The sequence below is a fragment of the Mixophyes fleayi genome, chromosome 7 (genome assembly GCF_038048845.1).
Source record: "Mixophyes fleayi isolate aMixFle1 chromosome 7, aMixFle1.hap1, whole genome shotgun sequence".
Classification (NCBI taxonomy): Eukaryota; Metazoa; Chordata; class Amphibia; order Anura; family Limnodynastidae; genus Mixophyes; species Mixophyes fleayi.
Window position 1 is genome coordinate 72,201,959 of NC_134408.1, and position 22,092 is coordinate 72,224,050.

Here is a 22,092-nt window from a genome sequence, read left to right on the forward strand (position 1 = left end):
TGTGGCAAATGGAAGGTAACACGTGGCAGAGCAGCGAATGCAAAGCGGAAGTAGGCGTGGCTAAAAGCACGCGCACAGCGGAAGTAACCGTCGAGAAGCGTGGCGAACTCAGCGCAAGCGCGCCTCCGCCGCCTTATGTGGCGGGAGCGGTAAGTACAGCCGGTATTAAAACTGAAAAAAGAAAAATTGCTAAGTTGTATCCTGTTTTAAGCCAGTTTAAAACAAGTGTATCTGAAGATGAAGATGAACCCACTGTGATTTCGGCCATTGCCCATGCTGTTAGTGTACTAGAGGCTCAGCGCAATTATGAGAAAATGGATGAGATAGGTGAGAGTAGCGTGATAACTAGGAGTGAAAGCGTTCTAAATCTAGAACCAGCAAATCCTGTAGAGTCCCCTGAAGTCAGTGTACCAGAGGGTGCGTTCCCAGTCCGCACAATATCAGTTCCCAATGGGAAACCGGATAAGGATGGTGTCGTTCCTTTAAGAAATGTTACAATGCATTGTCCCTGGAGTAGATCAGAATTACGTTCCATTATGACTGAATTCCCAGATCCTAGAAAAGAGTTGGCTAAGTGTCAGAAATTTGTTAAAGACTTAGGAAATGCCCACGAACCAACCAATAAGGATTGGCGTGTAGTGTTGAGGGCGTGTCTTCCTCCCAATACTAACATACAAAAATTCATTGAAGATTGTTTGTTGGAGGAAGATGACACCTTGACTGATGAGATTAACCAAAAGAACATAGAAAGAATTGTCAAACACTTAGCTATATATTTTCCAGTAGTGGTAAATTGGAGTAAGATTTTCACCATAAAACAAAAAGACAGTGAAACTGCAGCTCTTGCATCAATGACACAATTTACGGGGGTATCAGATATAAGGGAGAACCCACATCATAGGGAAGTAGCGGTAACAGTACTGATGGATGGTTTAAAGGAAAATCTAAAAACAAGAGTACAAACCTCAACCCCTGGTTGGAGAGGCAGCACGGTAGATTCTCTTAGAGAAGTTGCTGTGGAACATGACAAAAAAATCTTTAGGAAAAGGGAAGAAAAGAGTGACAAGTTGATGACGGTAAGTACAGGCATTAGGGGAAATGCATACACGACCACCAGCATATAACCCACATAACGGGAAACGCAGAATGTTCAGATGTTACAATTGCAAAGAAGAAGGACATATGAGAAAAGATTGTACAAAGGGAAGGTATAATCCTAATGAAGGGTCACATAGATATCCTCCAAGGAGGGATTCACATAGACTAGAAGACTCACATTTACCCGCGCTTATTACAGCAGGTCATACCTGTAGTCTACAGCCAGTGAGGTTAACTGAGAGTCAGAGTGAAGAACCAACAATGATAGTTGACATAGCTGGTAGGAAACAAACCTTTCTTGTAGATACAGGGGCGGCCCGATCTGTGATAACCTCTCCTTTCAATCTACAGGTGACCAGTAAAACCATTCCAGCTATGGGGTAACGGGAAAAGTGTTACATTATCCTCTAACTAAACCCGCTGAAGTTACTATCGGGCCTCTGCATACTAAGCATTCGTTTCTCCTGGCTGCAGCGGCTCCTACTAACTTGCTAGGGAGAGACTTGCTATGTAAAATGGGATGTGTCATATACTGTACTTCAGATGGTGTGTTCCTAGATATACCCGAGAAGGTCGCACATGAGGTACAGGATATATTGGACACCCCTCAAAGGTTAATGTTACACTCTCCTGTTATAGAACACAGTCCATCTCAAGTAAAGGGGATGTTGCTGGAAATACCAGGTTCCTTATGGACCAGAGATGGACAGGACACTGGACTGATGGCAAACGTAGCCCCTGTCATGGTCGTCAATCTAAAAAGTGGTAGGATAGCTCCAAAAATCCCACAGTATCCATTAAAACCGGAGGTGGAACTAGGGGTATATCCTGTTATTGAGAGGCTGTTACAACAAGGGATTTTAATTAGTACAGCCAGTACAGCAAATAGTCCCATTTTCCCTGTGAAGAAGAATGGGGGGAGGGGCTATAGATTAGTCCAGGACTTAAGGGGAATTAATAAAGTTGTTGAGAGCCAATTCCCCGTAGTGCCGAATCCAGCTGTCATCCTCATGCAGATTCCACCGTCTGCCAGTCATTTTACTGTCATTGATCTATGTTCTGCTTTCTTCTCAGTCCCTCTTCACCCTGACTGCCAATATCTTTTTGCATTCTCCTACAGGAGAGTGCAATACACATGGACCAGACTACCCCAGGGGTTCATTGACAGCCCCAGTATTTTCTCCCAAGCCTTACATGACTGTTTGCAATCCTTTCAATCCCACAATGGGTCTGTTCTAATTCAATATGTGGACGATTTGTTGTTGTGCTCTGATTCTTTTATGTCATGTTTACATGATACTAAATTGTTGTTGCTTCATCTTTTACAAACAGGGCACAAGGTGGCAAAGGATAAATTACAGCCATGTCAGGCTAAGGTCAAATACTTAGGACACTGCCTCACTAAGGGGCTAAGACACCTGACAACCGACAGAATTGAGGCCATAAAACACATGACTCTGCCGCAGAGCCAGAAGCAGATTCGTACTTTCTTAGGGATGTGTGGATACTGTAGGTCCTGGATCCCAGGTTTTTCTATTCTGGCATTACCATTGCAGGAGCTAGTCTCTTCCTCAAAACCAGAACGTGTTGTACACACAGAAGAGTCAGAGCAAGCGTTCTTTAATCTTAAAGATAGTCTGACTAGAGCACCTGCATTGGGAATACCTGATTATGAAAAGCCTTTTGAGCTATTCTGTACAGAAGCTGATGGTTGTGCAGCATGTGTCCTCGCACAGAAACATGGTGACGCTAGCAGATCAGTAGCATACTACAGTGCACAATTAGACAATGTGGCAAGATCACTTCCAACATGTCTCAGACGTGTAGCAGCAACGGCCCTTATGGTAAGTAAGAGCAAGGATGTAGTATTAGGACATAATTCAACTATCTATACACCCCATGCTGTATCAGCTCTGTTAAATTCAGCCCAAACCAGACATGTTTCTTCAGCTAGATTCACAAAGTGGGAAATAGCCCTGATGGCACCCTCAAACATCACCATCAAACGATGTAGCACCTTAAATCCAGCTACATACCTTCCGTATGTGTCTCTAGAGACACAAAGGGTGGGAGGTGAGGAGACCCTGGTTGATGATGAGTTAGGCAAGAATACTAACACGCATGACTGTATGGAACACCTGAATCAGACCTTTACTGCAAGGCCCGACATACGTGACACCCCCTTAGAAAATGTAGATTTTACGTTTTATACAGATGGAAGTTGCCATAGACAGACAGAGACAGGAGAGCTATGTACTGGTTACGCTGTTGTAGACGATCAGGATGTGATAGAAGCTGAACTCCTTGGTCCACCTTACTCAGCCCAGGTGGCAGAACTAGTAGCACTAAGGAGAGCGTGTGAATTGGCAGACGGTAAATCAGCCAATATATATACTGACTCTAGGTACGCCTTCGGGGTAGTGCACGATTTTGGGGCCCTTTGGCATCTTAGAAACTTTACGACAGCATCAGGTACACCAGTGGCACACTGACAACACATAAAAGGACTTCTGACAGCGATACAGTTACCCAGAACAGTAGCCGTCATAAAGTGCAAAGCCCATACCTTTGAAGAAGACCCAGTGTCGTTGGGCAACAACAGGGCAGACGAAGCTGCTAAAAGGGCAGCAGGGCAACCTATGACTGTATCGACCGAGACTATGATGGTTTTTTAGACATTAGACATGCAGAAATTAATTGAAATGCAAGATTTGTGTTCCCTGCAGGAAAAGTCGGTCTGGAAGGCGAAGGGATGCGGTCAAGAGTCCTCAGGACTCTGGAGGGATGGACAAGGTAAGCCTGTAGCTCCCCGAACATACCATCCAAGCCTGGCTGAAGCAGCACACGGCCTGACTCACCTGGGTAAAGAAGGTATGTGCAAACTGGTGAGAGCATACTGGTGTGCTCCCGGATTTTCCTCTCAGGCTGGTAAGAAAGCAATGTCATGTCTTACTTGTTTGAGGAAAAATGTTGGGAAAACTATTCCAACTGAGCCATCCCACATCCCTCCTACAGACGGACCTTTTCAGGTAATACAAATTGACTATATCTAATTACCACCGTGCAGGAATTTAAAGTGTGTGTTAGTGTGTATTGATGTGTTTTCTGGTTGGGTAGAAGCATATCCAGCAGCCACTAATACAGCTGTGTTTACTGCAAAGAAAATTGTATAAGACTTTGTGTGTAGGTTCGGTATCCCTAAAATCATTGAAAGTGATAGGGGTAACCATTTTACTGGTGATATCTTCCAAAATATGTGTAAACTCATGGGAATCAGTAGCAGACTTCACACCCCTTACCGACCACAAGCTAGTGGTAAGGTGGAGAGAGTAAACGGTACTATAAAGAACAAGCATAGTAAGATAATGTCTGAAACTGGGTTGGCATGGCCTGAGGCTTTGTCTTTGGTTCTCCATAGCATTCGAACCACTCCTAGACCTCCTCTTAATCTGTCCCGCTTTGAGATACTGTTCGGACGACAACCTCATTTGATCGGGAGTCCACAAGACGACTTGAAGTGTAATAATGAAGTGACTGTACAATATCTTATAAAAATGAGTAGACAGCTAAAACAACAACAACAAAAACTAAAAATGCTGTCACCTGGTATGCCAGAAACGAACTGTCATGATGTTGAACCTGGAGACTATGTTATGATCCGCAATTTCTTACGTTCAGGTTGTTTAACAGACCGTTGGGAAGGCCCGTACCAAGTGCTGCTGACCAGTACTACATCACTGAAGGTTGCAGAGAGAGACACTTGGGTCCATTCCACCCACTGCAGGAGAGTCCATAATCCGGAGAAAGTGCAAGATAAAACTAAGACCGACGACATAGAGCTGTCACTTGTGAGCCTGTTCCGGGAGACCTAAAGCCTGCAGTCGAGACACCTGAACCAGAGACGTTGCCTCAGAACTATCTATCCAGCGATGGAGTGGCGGTTTTTGTTTTTCTTTTGATTCAGGATTTTCCTTGTTTTTACTCTTTATAGGACATTCTATTTTTGTGAGGGAGGATGGAGGACGGAGGAGAGTTCTGGGAGTGATACGGATGAAATGGAGGCAGAAGAAAAGTTAATAGGATACTCAGAGCAGCCCATTATCAAACTTGGTCCAAGGGTTATGAAAAGGTCTGCTAGCTCAGGAACTCGGAGGCAGTGTGAGGGGCTATTGTCTGATGAGTATTGTATCTGCAAGTTCTGCGACTCCCTAGTTGAAGAGAGATGCATCCAACGATGCCAGTCCCCCAGTACTCTGAATATAGGTGGGCATCCTTTGGAGGATTATCACTCCCTGGTGGGTAAGGTGCTAAACCAAACCGAGTGTTGGGTGTGCTCTCACGTGCCTCATAATATAGGACTAGTGCCATTCCCTCTAAACATATCTGAAGTACTCGAATTGAGGGGTGGGAGGCCCATAGAAGGGAGGTACAATAACACTAGGTCCCCTAGTCTGACGCTTCGACAATACTCCATAGGCAGATCTTTGCTGTGCCTAAACATATCTCATGCAAAGCGCCTGGAGAATTGGGAGTCTGACCTATCAGATCAGACAATGGCTCGCCACACTAATTTTAGAGGGAGACTCACAAGGTCACTGATAGGCAGGAATTTTGATGGAAGTCACAAATTAGGGCGCATAACCAAACATAAGAAGGTATCCATTGGAAAAGTCTCTACAGATAAATGTAAAAATGACATTAATGCCGACACGTGTCTAGAGCAAATGGAGACATTAGGCGTGGGTAGTTTTATCAAAACTCTGTGTGATATAATTCATGGGCATACTGTTCCTTATGTTCTCCCTGAGGATGTGTATTTTGTTTGTGGAAGGAAAGCTTATTCCTGGGTGACTCCGAGTTCCAAGGGCTTGTGTTTCCTAGCTAAACTGGTTCCTGAAATCATGATTATTACTCACGAAGAAATGGTTGGTATTCACAAGACTACATCACCACCATACATACACACACAGTATGAACACCGTGGCAAGAGAAATAGGATTCCTGGTGAGGAACCCATAGCTACAAAATTAATTAGTGAAACTGCTGGTTTCCAAGTTATGGTTGCACTAGATCTCACCAGGACCGCTCGGGGAACATTAAACTTTAAATATATCCAGGACCTAGCCAAATTAATAGATAATATCACCGAGATGTATGATGACACTTTCAGGTATACTGGAAGGGAGCTACAAGCGTACAAGAAGGAGTTGGTGCAACATAGACTGGTACTAAATTATCTCACCTCTATTACTGGTGGGTACTGTGTGACACTGGCCACCCAGTTCGGTGTCAAATGTTGCACGTACATTACTAATAATACGGATGACCCTAAAGAGGTTATAGATCGGAAGATGGATGAAATTTTACAGCTGAAATGGGAATTTCGAAAGAGCCATAATTCTTTGTTATATGAGGTCGGGGAAAAGGTGGCGGGTTGGTTCTCGTGGTTGAACCCTGTGAAATGGTTCTCCGGTCTGGGGGAGTGGGTACAGGAAATGGTTGCTAGTGTAGGTAAGCTCCTTCTCCTTATACTGGGTGTCATCTTAGCAATTGGTTTAGTTGTCAAATGTGTTCCTACTGTGTTGAAGTGTGGAAAACGGTCCCATAGGAGTAACACTGAGAAAGAGACTGAAAGGGTGGTACCAGATACCGAGATCATGGTCTGTGAAGAAGCATTGTATAATCCTGAACTTGAAACGGTGATTGGGTAATAGTTTAGTACACTATCAAAGGGTGGAGCTGTCGAAGTCAGCAAATTGGATAAAGTCATTTCAATTAAAGTCTAGCGAACTTGGTTGCCTTTGTCTGAATAGATGCGTACGGTACGCTACGACGTACCAGGGCACGCTGCGGCGTGAAAGGGCGCATGCATCCACTACACGTGGCAGCAACACTAATTGGTCTTTTACCATACATTCGCACAAACACGCATACTTATAAAATAGTACACATTAATAGTAGTTGCAACACATAGTCAGTTATGTCGAAATATAGTAGTATTTATATGTTATATCAGAGTTACATGCATATTAGTGAAATACACGGAACGGGTTGAAGGAATAACATCATGAGTGGTATCATAATGAACCTCGTTACATATCCTACTGTTTGGTTCACTCTGCGAGGGAATCGCAGAGTGCATACGCAAGATATGAATGATAGGGAATTATGATCTACTTAAGACTAAGGAATCTTGGCGGGAAGAGCAGAACATACCCCCTGCAGAGATGACCCCCTCCTTTGGATTCCTTAGGATGAACCAGCCAATGATTGACAACCCCTTGGACATTCCTGAGACCTGGACCAATAGATGCAAGCTATACCATCTTCATTGTATTACTGTATTTGATTGTATATATAAGCAGCAGCTTGTGATCCAGATTGCAGACATCTTGTCCCCGGACTTCAGGATTGAATGACTGCACTGGATCCAGAGCGCCTGCGATAAGTAACGGCTGTATTTATTATTACTTCGCTTGAGCATATTTATTCTACTATTTGCGAATAAATCTTTGTGCTTTGGAAATACAACTCGAGGTTCGACAATAATTATTGGTTAGCGACAATACGCGCATAACAGCGCTATAGATTGATAATTGTGGCAGTGCGAGGGATCCTTTCCACGCTTTGGGATGGTGACTATTGGGGCCTCAAGCATTTCTGCCGGAAAGAACTTATCATTAGTGGCAGAGTTGAACAATTTGGTGAGAACCGGGATTAGCTCGGACTGGAAAATAAATGTAGAAGAATTAAGTCTAAACCAATGTGGCTAAATAAAAAGGTAAGGGAAGAAATGTAAAGGAAGAAGCGTGCACTTAAATTGTTTAAGTCTGAAGGGTCAGAGGAGTCCTTCCGTAGGTACAAGGAATGTAATAAAACATGCAAAAAGGAAATTAGATTGGCTAAATTAGAAAATGAAAGGCACGTTGCAAAAGAAAGTAAGACAAACCCCAAAAAGTTTTTTAAGTATATAAATGGCAAAAGGATTAAAAAATATAAGATAGGATCCCTAAGAAGTGAGATGGGTGAATTGATAAATGTTTCTAAGGAAAAAGAGGTATTAGACACTTTCTTTTCTTCAGTATTTACTAGAGAGGAACAAATGGTAGGACTAATACATAAAAATGGAAATGAAACCATGCCATTAAATAATACTTGGTTGTCAGAGGAAGAAGTCCAAAGGCAACTGAAGAATATTAAGATAAATAAAGCTCCAGGTCCAGATGGCATACACCCAAGGGCCCTTATGGAGTTTAACTCTGAAATAGCTAGACCGCTATTCTTAATTTTCAGGGATTCAATTTTATCAGGCTCAGTACCAAGGGATTGGTGAATATCAGATGTGGTGCCATTGTTTAAAAAGGGGATGAGATCACAAGCAGGGAATTATAGGCCTGTAAGCCTGACATTAATTGTGGGGAAACTACTGGAAGGTATTTTAAGGGATAGTATTCAGGATAACTTAGTACGCAATAAAATTATTAGTGGGAATCAACATGGATTTGTGAGGGATAGGTCATGTCAAACTAATCTAATTAGTTTCTACGAGGAAGTTAGTGGGAACTTAGATCAGGGCAGCACAGTGGATGTGGTCTACTTAGATTTTGCAAAGGCCTTTGATACAGTGCCACACAAGAGGTTGGTTTACAAAACAAGGGAACTGGGTCTAGGAATCAACATTTGTACTTCGATCGAAAACTGGTTAGAGAATAGGGAAAAGAGAGTTGTGATAAATGGAAAATTTTCTAATTGGTCAAAAGTCTTAAGTGGAGTACCTCAAGGTTCTGTGCTGGGGCCACTTCTTTTTAATATATTTATTAATGACCTTGGTGATGGTTTAGAGAGTAAAGTTTCCATTTTTGCAGATGACACTAAATTCTGTAAGGTAATAAAATCAGAGCAAGATGTAGCTTCTCTACAGAAGGACTTAAATAAACTGGAGGATTGGGCGGCCAAATGGAATATGAGGTTTAACATAGATAAATGTAAGGTTATGCATTTAGGGATCCAAAACAAGAACGCAATCTATAAATTAAATGGAATTAATTTAGGAGAATCTATAATGGAAAAGGATTTGGGAGTGCTCGTAGACAGTAGACTTAGCAATAGTGCTCAATGTCAAGCAGCAGCTGCAAGGGCAAACAGAGTATTAGCATGCATAAAAAAAGGGCATAGATGCAAGGGAAGACAGTGTAATTTTGCCACTGTATAAATCGTTGGTAAGACCTCATTTTGAATATGCAGTACAGTTCTGGGCACCACTCTATAAAAAAGATAATTTGGAACTAGAAAGGGTTCAGTGAAGGGCGACAAAACTGATAAAGGGTATGGAGTCATTAAGTTATGAGGAAAGGTTAGCCAGTTTAGGCATGTTCACTTTAGAAAAGAGGCGTCTAAGGGGAGATATGATTACTATGTACAAATACATTAGGGGTCAATACAGAGAACTTTCATGGGAACTTTTTACCCCAAGGACTATACACAGGACACACGGTTACCCCTTAAGGTTAGAGGAAAGGAAATTTCACAACCAGCAAATGAAGGGGTTCTTTACAGTAAGGCCAGTCAAGATATGGAATTCATTGCCAGGAAAGGTTGTGATGGCAGATTCAATAGATATGTTTAAGAAAGGGTTAGACAAATTTTTAGCGGAAAAGTGTATCCAGGGATACGACCGTTAATTAAAATGAAGGATAGTAGTGGATATAGGGTAAAAATAGGACTGCAATATTGAGTCTGGGGGGATTTTCACAATTGAAACAGATTGGCGGTTGCTTACTCTGGATCAATTTCAAATATAAGTGCAGGATCGCAGTAGATCCAAAATAGGTTGAACTTGATGGACTGGTGTCTTTTTTCAACCTCATCAACTATGTTACTATGGAAGGAGGAATAGAAGTCCAGGGTAAATCCATCCGGACCCGGAGCCTTCCCACGTTTCATAGCTTTTATAGCGGCATTAACCTCTTCCTCCGTCCAGTCCAAGCACAGAGCTTCAGCTTCCTCAGGAGATAAGGATGGAAGTGAGACAGAGGCGAGAAAATTATTACTTAACTCACTTTAGGGCTGGGTCAGAGTTACGTCTTTCTTTAGGTTATACAGATTCTCACAGTAAGAGGCAAACCTGTTCGCTATAGAGAGAGAATTAGAAATATGAATGCCCTGTGAATTAAAAATAGATTTGATCCTATTGATAGCATTCTTCCTGCAAAGTTTACAGGCCAGTAATTTGCTAGCTCTATTACCTAATGTGTAAAATCTCTGGTTTAACTTAGCTATGGCATTATTTATTTGTAGCAATGAAATTTCGTTAATTTTCCTACACAGATTCGCTAATTCATCCTTAACCTTAGTGTCTTGGGATTACTTTTATGTAGAGCTTCTAGGGACGCTAATTGTAACTCATAAGAAGTCTATATCTCTGCTTGCGTTTTCCTAATTGCCGCTGCAGCCTGTATTGCTGCCCCTCTCATAACAGCCTTAAGGGCACACCAGTGTGTATATACAGTGGTGTCTTCAGGTTTATTAGTCTCTAAGTAGGACTCTAAGGCATCACTCATTATCCGAGATCCCTCCGTGTTAGCCAGTATGCGTTCTGCCAATCTCCAGGGTCTAAACAGTCAGCTCCCATCAATGGATTCCAGGTGCCACACTACTGGGCATGATCCGACCACGTAATAGGAAGGAGTTACATTTTTTTAAAACGTTGGAGGAAATGCTATTTCTATATATAAAAGACATGGTATTCAGAATTTGTATTAATCCAATCTGTCATTGACAATAGAGGACCTTTTATAATCCCATTTAAGGTCTATTGTTTTCTATAATCCGATAACACCTTAAGAAAAAGACAGATATATGTATATTGGATTTTATTAACATGACTAGGTATCCCGAATTTTAAGAAAACTGTTCATTTTATCCTCTTTGAGATACATTAATAATTTAATTATAGAGGATTATGGAAATACATGTTATGTGCTAATTTTACTTACCGATACACATATTCTTTGTTGTTTTTATATGAATGAAGTCACGTGTATCCTGTAGCTGTATAATAGAAGCTTGGGATGTTGTATAAACAACGACCTCATCCCTTATTGGTTTAAATATATCAAATGACCGCATTATCACGGGTAAGAAACAAACGGTGTATTATATATGATATACACCTCATTTTGCACATAAAATACTACAGATACTATCTGAACAATGAGAAAATGCATTTTTTGTACAAAAAAGATATATTGTCTGTATTTCTTTATCTGTTGCAATTTGTGCCAATTTAACTTTTAATTGGCGATGACGCCAGATATGACACTATAAAAGAGTGTCCTGTTTGAACATCTCATTATACCTTAACAAAGACCCCTGGTGGGTCGAAACGCGTTGGTGTAGTGTGGATCCTGAAACCTGAGTTCTGTTTGTGACACCATTGAAGGAGGCTCTTCGTGTAAGGAGACCCGGTTTTCAAGACCCATATATTATATATGCAGACCATCGGTCATCTCTGGTGAGCAGCCATTTCTTACTCTTTCAGGATACACTTTAAAAAGGAAAATAATGCTGTCAGAATCACTAGGTGGAATAGAGGATACCTGCCAGCAGTTGGCGCTACTGAGTACTGAGGCGCAAAGTCTAACACGCCCCTGGTTTTCACCAGGAAGCCCCGCAAGGAGGTATGGACTTCGCTGCAAGGGACGTGCAGGTCGCGGCCCTCAGTATCAGTCAGCTGGCGAGGTAACAATTGAGGCAGTGGTGAGAGCCCACCAGGATGCAGGATGGAAGAGTAGTCAGCAAGCCGGGTCAATACCAAATATCAATCTAAGCCAGAAACAGGAACCAAGGAGAAGTCAGGAACAAGCCGGGGTCAGAATCCAAATAACAGCAACACAGGAACAAACGCTGGAGCAAGGCTGAAGACCAAATACTCTGGCACTAGACATGTGTCAGAGGCTGCCTTATATACCCCAAAGTGCCTCCTGATAGGGTTAGGGAGATTTTGGAGGTAAGACATGCTGGCTGCAGACAGGTGAGCAGAGATAGCGTCCCGCTGCTAGGCAACAGGACGTGGTTGCTAGGAAGGTGCAAGCTTCCGTCTCCTGCACCAAGTGTCAGTGCGGAGACGGCGCCTGACAAATACTTTGTATATTACCCTTTAATTTAAATATATTTTAATGATGATTTTAAATAAATATATGTTTAAAAATATAATGCACTATGGGACTTTTTTGTCTCTCTTTTTCTCTTTCATTATATGAAATCTGAACTTCATTGAATGAAAACATCAAAACTGAACATATTTTGTGAAAACAACATTTTGATGAACTTTGAGGACTATGTCTAAATAAGACTATTACTCCATAGTACCTTTAAGAACTTTATTTCTCATGTGCAATATATCTCAATTTATATTGTAGCGCCATTTGATGTGGAATTTCTGTATTTGTAAACAGACATAGACTGTTTGGAGAGGGTAGATGAACGGTCTAACTTCGGATCTGGAGCTACATTATAGTCACCCATACATAATAACATCCACTTTTCACTTAATTAACAGCCTGGCACAGCTTTCTGAGGAAAAGGAAGCTGCCGCGTATTTGGAACATAGAGAGATACTAATGTAATATACTGGCGGCCAATTTTCCCCACTAGGATTAAGTATCTACCGTTCTTGTCAGAGATCTGTTTCTCCATTTTGAAGGGACACTTAGCACCTATCGATATAGCTACTCAGTTTCTCTTAAATGGCCCTGAAGCAGCATAACAGGTAGGGTAGGTAGAATTATGAAATTGTGGCAGAGAGTGGCTCGAAAAATGAGTCTCCTACAATATCTGCACCCTGAGGTGCAAAGCTTTTAAGGTTGACCCTCCGTTTATTAGGGAAATTCAGACCCTTCACATTAATAGAGAAACATTTTAACATTATCCAGGTTAAGACAGCTTACCCTAAATTTCCAGACTCTGTGGCATCCATCCTGAAACAGTCTCTAACAAGACAAGAAACAAAAGGGAAGATACAAAAGGGAAGATACAAAAGGGAGGGGTAAAACACAAAAACTAAAAAAAACAAAAATAGTACCCATAGGGGAACTATTACTTTTGCCACTAAATAGAGAAAAGGAAAAGAAGTGGCCAATAAAAAGATAGCGACATGGCGGACGTGCGCCCGGGCCTTGGGCGCTCCAACCTAAAACCTTCTAATCAAGAGATGTACAGTACTGTTTTAACATGGTCATAGTGAAATCAGCAAATCAATGGATGACACATTTGTATTTGTTCACCACAACCAGTGCTCTATCATCTATGGAGATAATAATAACACAAGAAACCTGTCACATTTCAAATACAGTAAAACCAAAACAACTTGAAAACTTGAAGATTGAAACATTAGCAGTAACTACATCTACTAGGTACTAAAACCAAACATCAAAATTTTGGCAAGTGCCCGCTCAACCCCAGTACCCCCATAAAAGGCAAAGGGGAAAGAGGGCAGAAGCCAAATTAACCAGAAATTCTTGTTAGGTTACCTAAGAGAATAATCAAAGTAAAGAAATACAACATCCAGGCTTTGAACCTATAGATAAAAATTATGATAGAGTGTAAATCACATTATTTCTTAAGGTACCAGTGACTAAACACAGTCTCATGGATTAGCAGTTGTCCATTCCTTGGAGACCTGATTAACCTTGGTACGGACAGGTGGCTCTGACGAATGTATACCCCAGTCTCTAAGCAAAGTTATGCCTTTATCCGTGGATGGGATTACCAACAGAGTGCCATTCCTATGCACGAGGAGTTTATAGAATTGTAGTTTTGCAAGGCATTCTCTAAGAATATATAAAGCTTTACTTACCTTCAGTATGGCGTTACTACACTCTAGTCCCTCTGAGAGCTTCAACAGTCCACGAAGGTACAATCCTAACTTTTACTAAATCATGCCTTTTTCAAAAAAACAGTGTTATTGTCAATGCCAATCCTCCATGATATCAATACTGGTTATTTAGTTCAGGATAATAATTGGGTCATAGTGGGATTACAGCGGTGAAAAACTGGATTTAGGTAATGTCAGACAGAGGGTTAGCAACAATTAGACTTTCTCTTATATTAACACGCTCCTTTAGCAACCACTTGTAGGATAATAATATAAATATTAAAATCTATGTGCATGGTAATAGCCCCACTAATTGCATAAATGTTCAACTTAGATAATCTCTTTAATTATCCTATGTCATAACTTTGTAAATACAGGTTTTTTTGGACCAAATCCTCAAGGGTGTCATCCTAGAACAAAAGTATATATTACCAGATAATATGAGAAGTTCAATAATCTCTGCATCGCCCAGGAATGCTGCTGCATGGAGAGGAGTCCGTTTTTCATTATCCTACAAAATATGATCATGAGTTAGTATAATTAACTATAAATGATTGTTAACTACATCCAATTTTATATTACTATTATCTGTATGTATGTAAGACTAGTGTAGATGATTTTACTGTGTTATATACTGTTATATACTCTGTATTGACCTCTAACTAGAGAGGTATTGTTTTCCCTATTTAAAATGGCCGCTGCAGCACCTTTAATATGTCCACAATAAGTTTAGGGCTGGGTCTGCCCTTAAACAAAATGGCAGACGGCAAATCACTGCATTTACATCAAATCTAGTGTTCCCACTGACTCCTGCACGCCTATATATATCCTTTTATAACAATAGATTCTTATCTTCTAATAACTTGTTCTCAACATGATGTGTTACACACCACTATATCCCCCTATATCTCCTACACCAAGATGGCCGCGGACCTAGTGTGTCATAGAAAGGAAATTCCTTTTCCTTTACCAAGATGGCCGTTCACTGTATCACTGTACATTCCCCAATAAAGCTGGCCGCAGCCATACCACAGCATTAAAGTTCCCTCTACTAAGATGGCCGACGTTGCTGACACCCTATGACTTCATCCCTGCACTAAGATGGCCGCTGATTAATAAACTTACACATCCACGGACATAGTCCATGTAATTGACACTTTCACTACCTATTCTATTTATTGAAATGTCCCCAACCTAACCACTACCTCACCAATGTATATAGAACGCCGCTACATCGGCAGATCGCGGCAATAATAAAGCTGCACATGCACAGTAAGTCCTATAGGACGTGCATGCGCAGTACAATCGGAGCAATGCGCACGTGCAAAATGGCGGCGCACATTACTATAAATATCTTCTTTGCCAGACAGTTTACAATACCTCCCGAGGAAATCCAGCTAAGGACGAAACGCATTAAAGCCTATTCTATTGACCATATCTCCCCGGGCTATAGTGAATTATCCTACCATTGAGTTTTCTGTGTGGAGACTGTGGGACGTTCCTGTGTGCACCCGAGGGGCTGGTACAACAGAGACCAGTGTATACATGTATTACAGATAAGCTTGTTTTATAATTACTCATTGTGAGTGTGCATTTTATATGTTTTGCTGATTAAATGCTGTATTTTTTTGAAATACTACACCATATAGTACACTATCTTTTTTCCCCATATCTGAAGAGTAGAGGAGAGATGTTGTGAGAGCAGTGTGCTGCTGGTGTATGACTGAGGAGCAGACATGCTGATTATGCTGCTTTTCGGAGGGTCTGTGATGACTAAAATGCTGGATGCATATTATTGAGAAGCAGCTATACAGATAAGCTGTGTTCCTGTCTCTGAACAAGAAATATCTATACAGATAAGCAATATTCTATTTTCCTGGTGTGTATACATATGGTGATGAGCTATCACTAACACACACTAGTTTTCTGACCTCCTTGTTTGTTTTTCTGTCTTTTTTATGCTTACAAGACTGCAGAAAGTCTTATCTACCGGCACTATCTATTGAATATTTTGCACTACAAGTGCTTTAGGGTGTCCCATATTCCCCAGTGTGAAAAAACAATTTTTCTAGTGTTGAAAGTCTTATCTAGCAGCACTATCTATTTAATATTTTGCACTACAAGTACTTTTGGCTCATTAAAATGGATTCAAAGCAGTTCACATATGAGCAGGATCAGCAAGCAGGTGCTGGCACCAGTCCTGACAGTAGTTTTCCCAGTACGTCATCTGATAAAGCCTATGTAAAAGTACATAGTCTTTTAAAATCAGGGAAAAAAACACACCCCTGATGACCAAGCAAGACCAAGTAATTTGCAGTCCAAAAGTGGTGCACAACTACTGTTACACGTGAAAGCCGAGCTACAAGAAAACAGTAAGGCATTAGAGGAAAATATATGTTCAGAATCAGAGATGACACCAATCCCTGTGGAGAGTCTATGCACCAGTGGTATGTGTAATCGTGAGCATTCTGATAGTGTACCCATAAAGATTGACCCTTTCAGCAGTTCTGCTGATGTGTGCCTGAACAGCCCGCGTGTGATACATCAATTGAGGATGCCACTTTGGAATTAGAAGAGGATGAGGGGGAGAATTGTGTAGGCGACGAGGGCGCTAATGAGGATGTTGATGAGAAAGAGGTTGTTTGTGTAAGTCCTGCACCAGTGGAAGCAGTTCTGGCACGTGACAAGAAAAGGGCCATTGTCATGCCTGGGCATAAAACGAAAAAATCCACTTCTTATGTGTGGAATTATTTCTACCCAAATCCAGACAACAGTTGTATAGCCATTTGTAGTGTATGTCAAGCCACAGTCAGGGGAGGGACCTTAACAATCTTGGAACCTCATCCATGTTACGCCATTTGACGAGAGTTAATGGCAAAGTGTTGGGAAAAGCTGAAAGTTCTTCCAAAAAAATTACAAGCACTCCATCATCAGCTAGGACCCTTCGGTCACCGACATCCCGTTACACAATACACCCACAATACCATCCTCATCAATATCCTCAGTAGCGCTCGGAGTTAGCCCTGCATCCCACTTAGTAAGGCTGGATGACTCCTGCACTATAATGCAGAAAGCATTAGTCCCACTGCCGCTGCTGCTGATGCTGGGGGTGAATCTTCCTCCCAGTAGAAGGCCAAGAAAAAGAGCAGTCCTACATTACAACAATTAACTGTGGATGTATTTCACTCTTGCACAGTGGGGAATCCTTTCTGTGCTGTGCAAGGTGCTGAAACCATTTGAAGTTGTGACATGTGAAGTGAGTGCAGACTCTGCTAGCTTGTGCCAAGTCATTCCTATAATTAGACTATTGGAATAGCAGCTTGAGAAACTGAAGGAAGAGATGAAAGAAAGCAATTCCGCAAAGTATGTTGGCCTTGTAGATCAAGTACTTAATTCGCTTCACAATGATCCTTGAGTTATTAAAAACTTGTACTCGGATCACTACGTTTTGGCCACTGTGCTTGATCCAAGGTTTAAGACCTACATTGAGTCTTTGCTTCAAAATGAGCGAGATTTGAACTTTTGCAAGGAGCTATTGGTCAGCAAGTTGTCCGCTGAACTGGGCCTTGGCTTGATGACGTCTCCTCCTTCAGTTTCTCAGGCAGCTGCTGTTCGTAAAAAATTTAATTTTCCAAAGCGAAGCATGGAAGACGCAGGGGGCAGACAAGAACAGTTTGACATCTGGTCTGGTTTGAAAGATTTTTCAAAAAAATGTGTGACCTTGCCCATGACTCCATCCAATCCGAGTATTAACATGCAAAGGATGGTGGAGGATTATTTTCAAGAGGTAATTGATATGGAAATGTCAGATAGTCCCTTTCCTTACTGGGAAGAAAAGCAGGCCATTTGGAAACTCATGTACAAACTTGCTTTGCAATACCTAAGCTGCCCACCATCCAGTGTGTACTCTGAATGAGTATTCAGCACAGCCGGGAACCTAGTCAGTGATCAACGTAGGAGGTTACTTCCAAAAAATGTGGAGAAAATGATGTTCATAAAAATGAACTACATCTTCCACGAGGAAGGGCTTTACCATCAAAGACATCCAAGCACTGACAGTTCTCTAATGGAGGATTCAAGCGGAGATGAATTGATAGTCTGTGATGATAAAGTACACACTGATGAGGGTGAGGATGATACTGAAGATGATACTGAAGATGATGACAATAACATCTTTTTAAAACTTTCTATACAAGTGTAGGGTGTAATCTACCCCCAAATAGGAAAGGGACTTGGGGCATTTCTATATCACATACAGTCTTGAAAGGTTGCTGTTTTGGCAATTTTACGATAAGGGTAGGGTGTTATACACAGACAGACACCAAACTGCCTTTGTCCATTTCGATTTATATTGTACAGTCTATACCGGCTGAATCTTTTCTATTTAACTACAAGTGAGGGGAGGGGGGAAGGGGCTGATGCAGACAGAAACCAAACTGCCTTTGTCCATTTCTTTATATATTTAACTATAAGTGTAGGGTGTAATATACACCTAAAGACGATGGCTGCATTGTCAATAGGCTAAGATGGAGAGGAAGACAATCAGGTTTGTATGCAGAATTAAGGGCGGCCTACCAGGGAGTAAACTGTTTTAATTTATTAGGTTTAGAATTACCCTACTTATCCAAGAAACAGGTGTAGCACTAAATTAGGTTAATTTAGCTCAAAAAAATTGATTTTTAAACAAAATTGCAAAACAAAACAAAACCAAAACCAAAACACGCAAGGGCGGTTTTGCCAAAACCAAAACCCGAAGGTAATCCAGATCCAAAACCAAAACACGGGGGTCAGTGACTATCTCTAGTATATATACACGTGTGTATATTTAAATACGTGTGTGTGTGTGTGTGTGTGTGTGTAATATATCTATATATATATCTATATATATCTATATCTATATATATATATATATATATATATTTTTCCATAGACAAAAAGGCTTACGGTTTAATATGTACAATTAAGGTTACTTATACACAATCTACAATGTAAGAAAACGATTGAAACTCTTCAACTCAAACTGCAAAAAGCAATGAAATTACGACGATTAAGGCAGAAACCTTAATGGACGTGTTCCTTGCGCAATACAGACATGTTATGCCATCACATTCTGCGGTTAGCTGCAGATTCAGCACTATCATGTAGTGAGATTGCTGTCACTCACAAAATGGTGGAGATGCTAATTCACAGATTTGTGTGTCACTTGTCACTCCCTTTGCACCAACGAGTCTTTCAAATGTCAGTCCCTGCGCACCAGCTTTTGTCACATGTCACACATATGTATGTTCTGGCTGGCAGTGATGGGATGAAGTATGTATGTACTGGCAGCCATTGATGCAGTATGTATATTCTGGCAGACAGTGGTAGGGTCTGTCTGTCTCTTGTGGCAGACAGTTGTGGGGTACAGAATATATGTATGTATATGTTCTGGCAGGAAGTGATGGGGTGCAGAATGTATGTTCTGGCAGGCAGCAATGTGATGCAGCATGTATGTATGTTTTGGCAGGCAGAGATGGGGTGCAGCATGTACGTATGTTCGTTATGGTAGGCTGTGATAGGGTGCAGTATGTATGTTGTGACATACAGTGGTGGGGTGCAGTATGCATATATGTTCTGGCAGACAGTGGCGGTGTGCAGTATCTATGCATGCATGTTCTGGCAGTCATCTGCAGCATGCAGTATGTATGCATGCATGTTCTGGCAGTCATTTGCAGCGTGCAGTATGTATACATGCATGTTCTGGAAGTCAGTGGCGAGGTGCAGTATGTATGCATGCATGTTCTGGCATTTAGCAATGTGGTGCAGTATGTACCACATTGTGCTTATTTGCTTCCAACCAGCGCCTGCAACACTGTAATCACCTCCCAAACCCTTAAACTTGAGTCCTTGTTGATGCTGGTCACCAGTGAAAGCAGACAGACTTTTACAAAGATTCTGACACAAAAGGCCTCCAAGACAGGAAGTGATGAAACGGACTGTCAGATCAGCTGTGAGTTAACCCTCCATGGATTCAGCAGCAGAGTTCTCATACAGCAGTAAAGCACAACACTGGGAAGGTGCAGTGTGTGTGAAAACACTACATTCTGCTGATGAACCAATTGTTACAAGCCACGGCGGTACGCCGCATCCTGGCGTGAGGTAACAGCCGAGCACATGCATTAGTTTCAATGCACTGTTATATTTGTGGGGGGTGTAGGGACATCCTCCAACTCCAGGGGGAGCTCTCGCATGATTCTATTTGTCATTCATACATGTTCCTGATTCGTGATATGACCTATGCTAGTTCCCAGCTAGCAATTAATTAGCAGCCTCCTGAGGCTGATTGTCAGGCCTTTCCTCCTCCTTTCTGATTTGTCTATCATAGTATTTTAGGCAGTGAGGACTGGGCCTCACTGTCGGTTATAGTTTCTGCTCTGTGCATACTTACCTGCTCCCTGCTCTGTTCCCCTTTTCTGGCTTTGGATTGATCTTGCTGTGTATGACCGTGGACTGTGTACTGGACTCTGCTGAATTGCCTGTGACCTTGATCTCTGCCTATTACCTGGATTCATTGTTTGCCGCCAGCCCTGACCTTTTGCCTGGACAACACCACCGCTGCCCGCTGTACCCCTTGACCTCGGCCCGTTTGGACTTTGCTATTCTTCCACCTGGCCCTTGCCTGCGCTGCGGTAGGGTTATAAACTTGTACGACTTTGAGCTTAAGACCTGGAGGCATCCGAGTACCTGTGAGTACGTTCAGCTCTACGCGAAAGGCAGCTGCTATAGGCGAACACCTCTGTGACCTGTTCTACAAGTTTATGACACTTGCCGTCAGCCATAACACCAATGAGTAAAACACAGCCCACAGCAGGCAATGAGAAGTGGGTGTGTATAGATTATCTGCAGCTTCTCTCCAGTACATGTCACTTGTAAAGAGGGACATGCCAGATGCTAATGTCCAGATACCTCACATCTACTCCCTGCTGTGATCACCACTGAGTGTGATCATTACAAGTACCACAAAGCACTTTTGAATAAATTAACTGAGGGGCGGGAAATTTACAATGGATTCACTAACAGCTGTCTCTGGCACCACAGGGAGAGATTAAACACTGAGAGCAGTGCCTGGGCTAATAGTACTACAGGGTGCCCCTCCCATATTCCCAAAACAGTAACCAGCCCCCCTGTGGCTAGAAAATGTGGGTAATTTCTTCAGCTCAAAGATGAAAATCTCTTAGCCAGAGACTCAGCCATGTTTGTGCTCTCAAGTGAAGCCAGTCTGAGTATACCCAGCACACACCTCTAACTGACATGCGCAACCTTATGAAATCCCCTATCTTTAAAATGGGGCATATTTTAGCGAATTGTAAAAAAAATAAAACTTTCTCAAAATTTTAAACCCTCAAAGGCACTCCTCAGTCATAATAGTTTTCTTATAAAACAAACCCCAAGTTTTTGAACCTCCTGTACACTGAGCTACGCGCTCCCCAAAACCAGAAAAAGTGACTTTTGCAAAACAGGAAGTGGAAAAAAACGGTGAGATTTTGCAGTTTAGAATATTCCTAATTTGTCATATTTTATTATTTTTTTCTGAAATTTGGCATGTGGCACCTGTGAACAGTTCTCCATTCGCATGCCAAATTTCAGGTTAATAGCTTTAATACGTTTAAAAATGTAGACCCTCAAACACCATGCCCTTACTCTCACAGATTTATACTGGAGGAATGTCGTTTATTAGATGCAACCTTAATATAAGGGCACGACTGTACCCTTATAATACACGTGTGTGTGTGTGTGTGTGTGTATATATATATATATATAAATATATATATATATATAATATATATATATATATATACATACATATACGTGTGTGTGTATGTGTATATATATACACATACACCTTCGACACCGTGGACCACCCCTTCCCCCTCCACACCCTCCAGTCCTTTGGCCTCTCCGGCCCTGTCCTGTCCTGGTTCACCTCTTACCTTTCGGACCTTTCCTTCTCCGTCACCACCTCTGGGTCGCTCTCCCCCCGTCCACCCTTCCAGTCTGGGTCCCTCAGGGCTCTGTTTTAGGACCCTTACTCTTCTCTCTATACACCTCTTCCCTGGGTGAACTCATCAGCTCCTACGGCC

The 22,092-nt window shown here is 41.8% G+C and overlaps 1 protein-coding gene across 9 annotated transcripts in view; it reads right to left on the reverse strand.

The window, feature by feature from the left end:
• Positions 1 to 22,092, reverse strand: part of ANKRD44 (ankyrin repeat domain 44) — a 372,760-nt gene that overhangs the window by 209,223 nt on the left and 141,445 nt on the right. For 7 of the 9 annotated variants that reach the window (XR_012678247.1, XM_075179968.1, XM_075179967.1 and 4 more), the window contains one exon: positions 14,405 to 14,483. The exons of 1 other annotated variant lie outside the window; for it this stretch is intronic. Coding sequence is in view for 6 of the 8 variants with exons in the window: in XM_075179968.1 (XP_075036069.1) it covers positions 14,405 to 14,483 (79 nt within the window). In the remaining 2 variants the exon portion in view is untranslated. Of the gene's footprint in view, positions 1 to 11,455; positions 11,542 to 14,404; positions 14,484 to 22,092 lie in introns of those variants that run through there. One more of the 9 variants, XM_075179973.1, reaches the window with a different exon arrangement.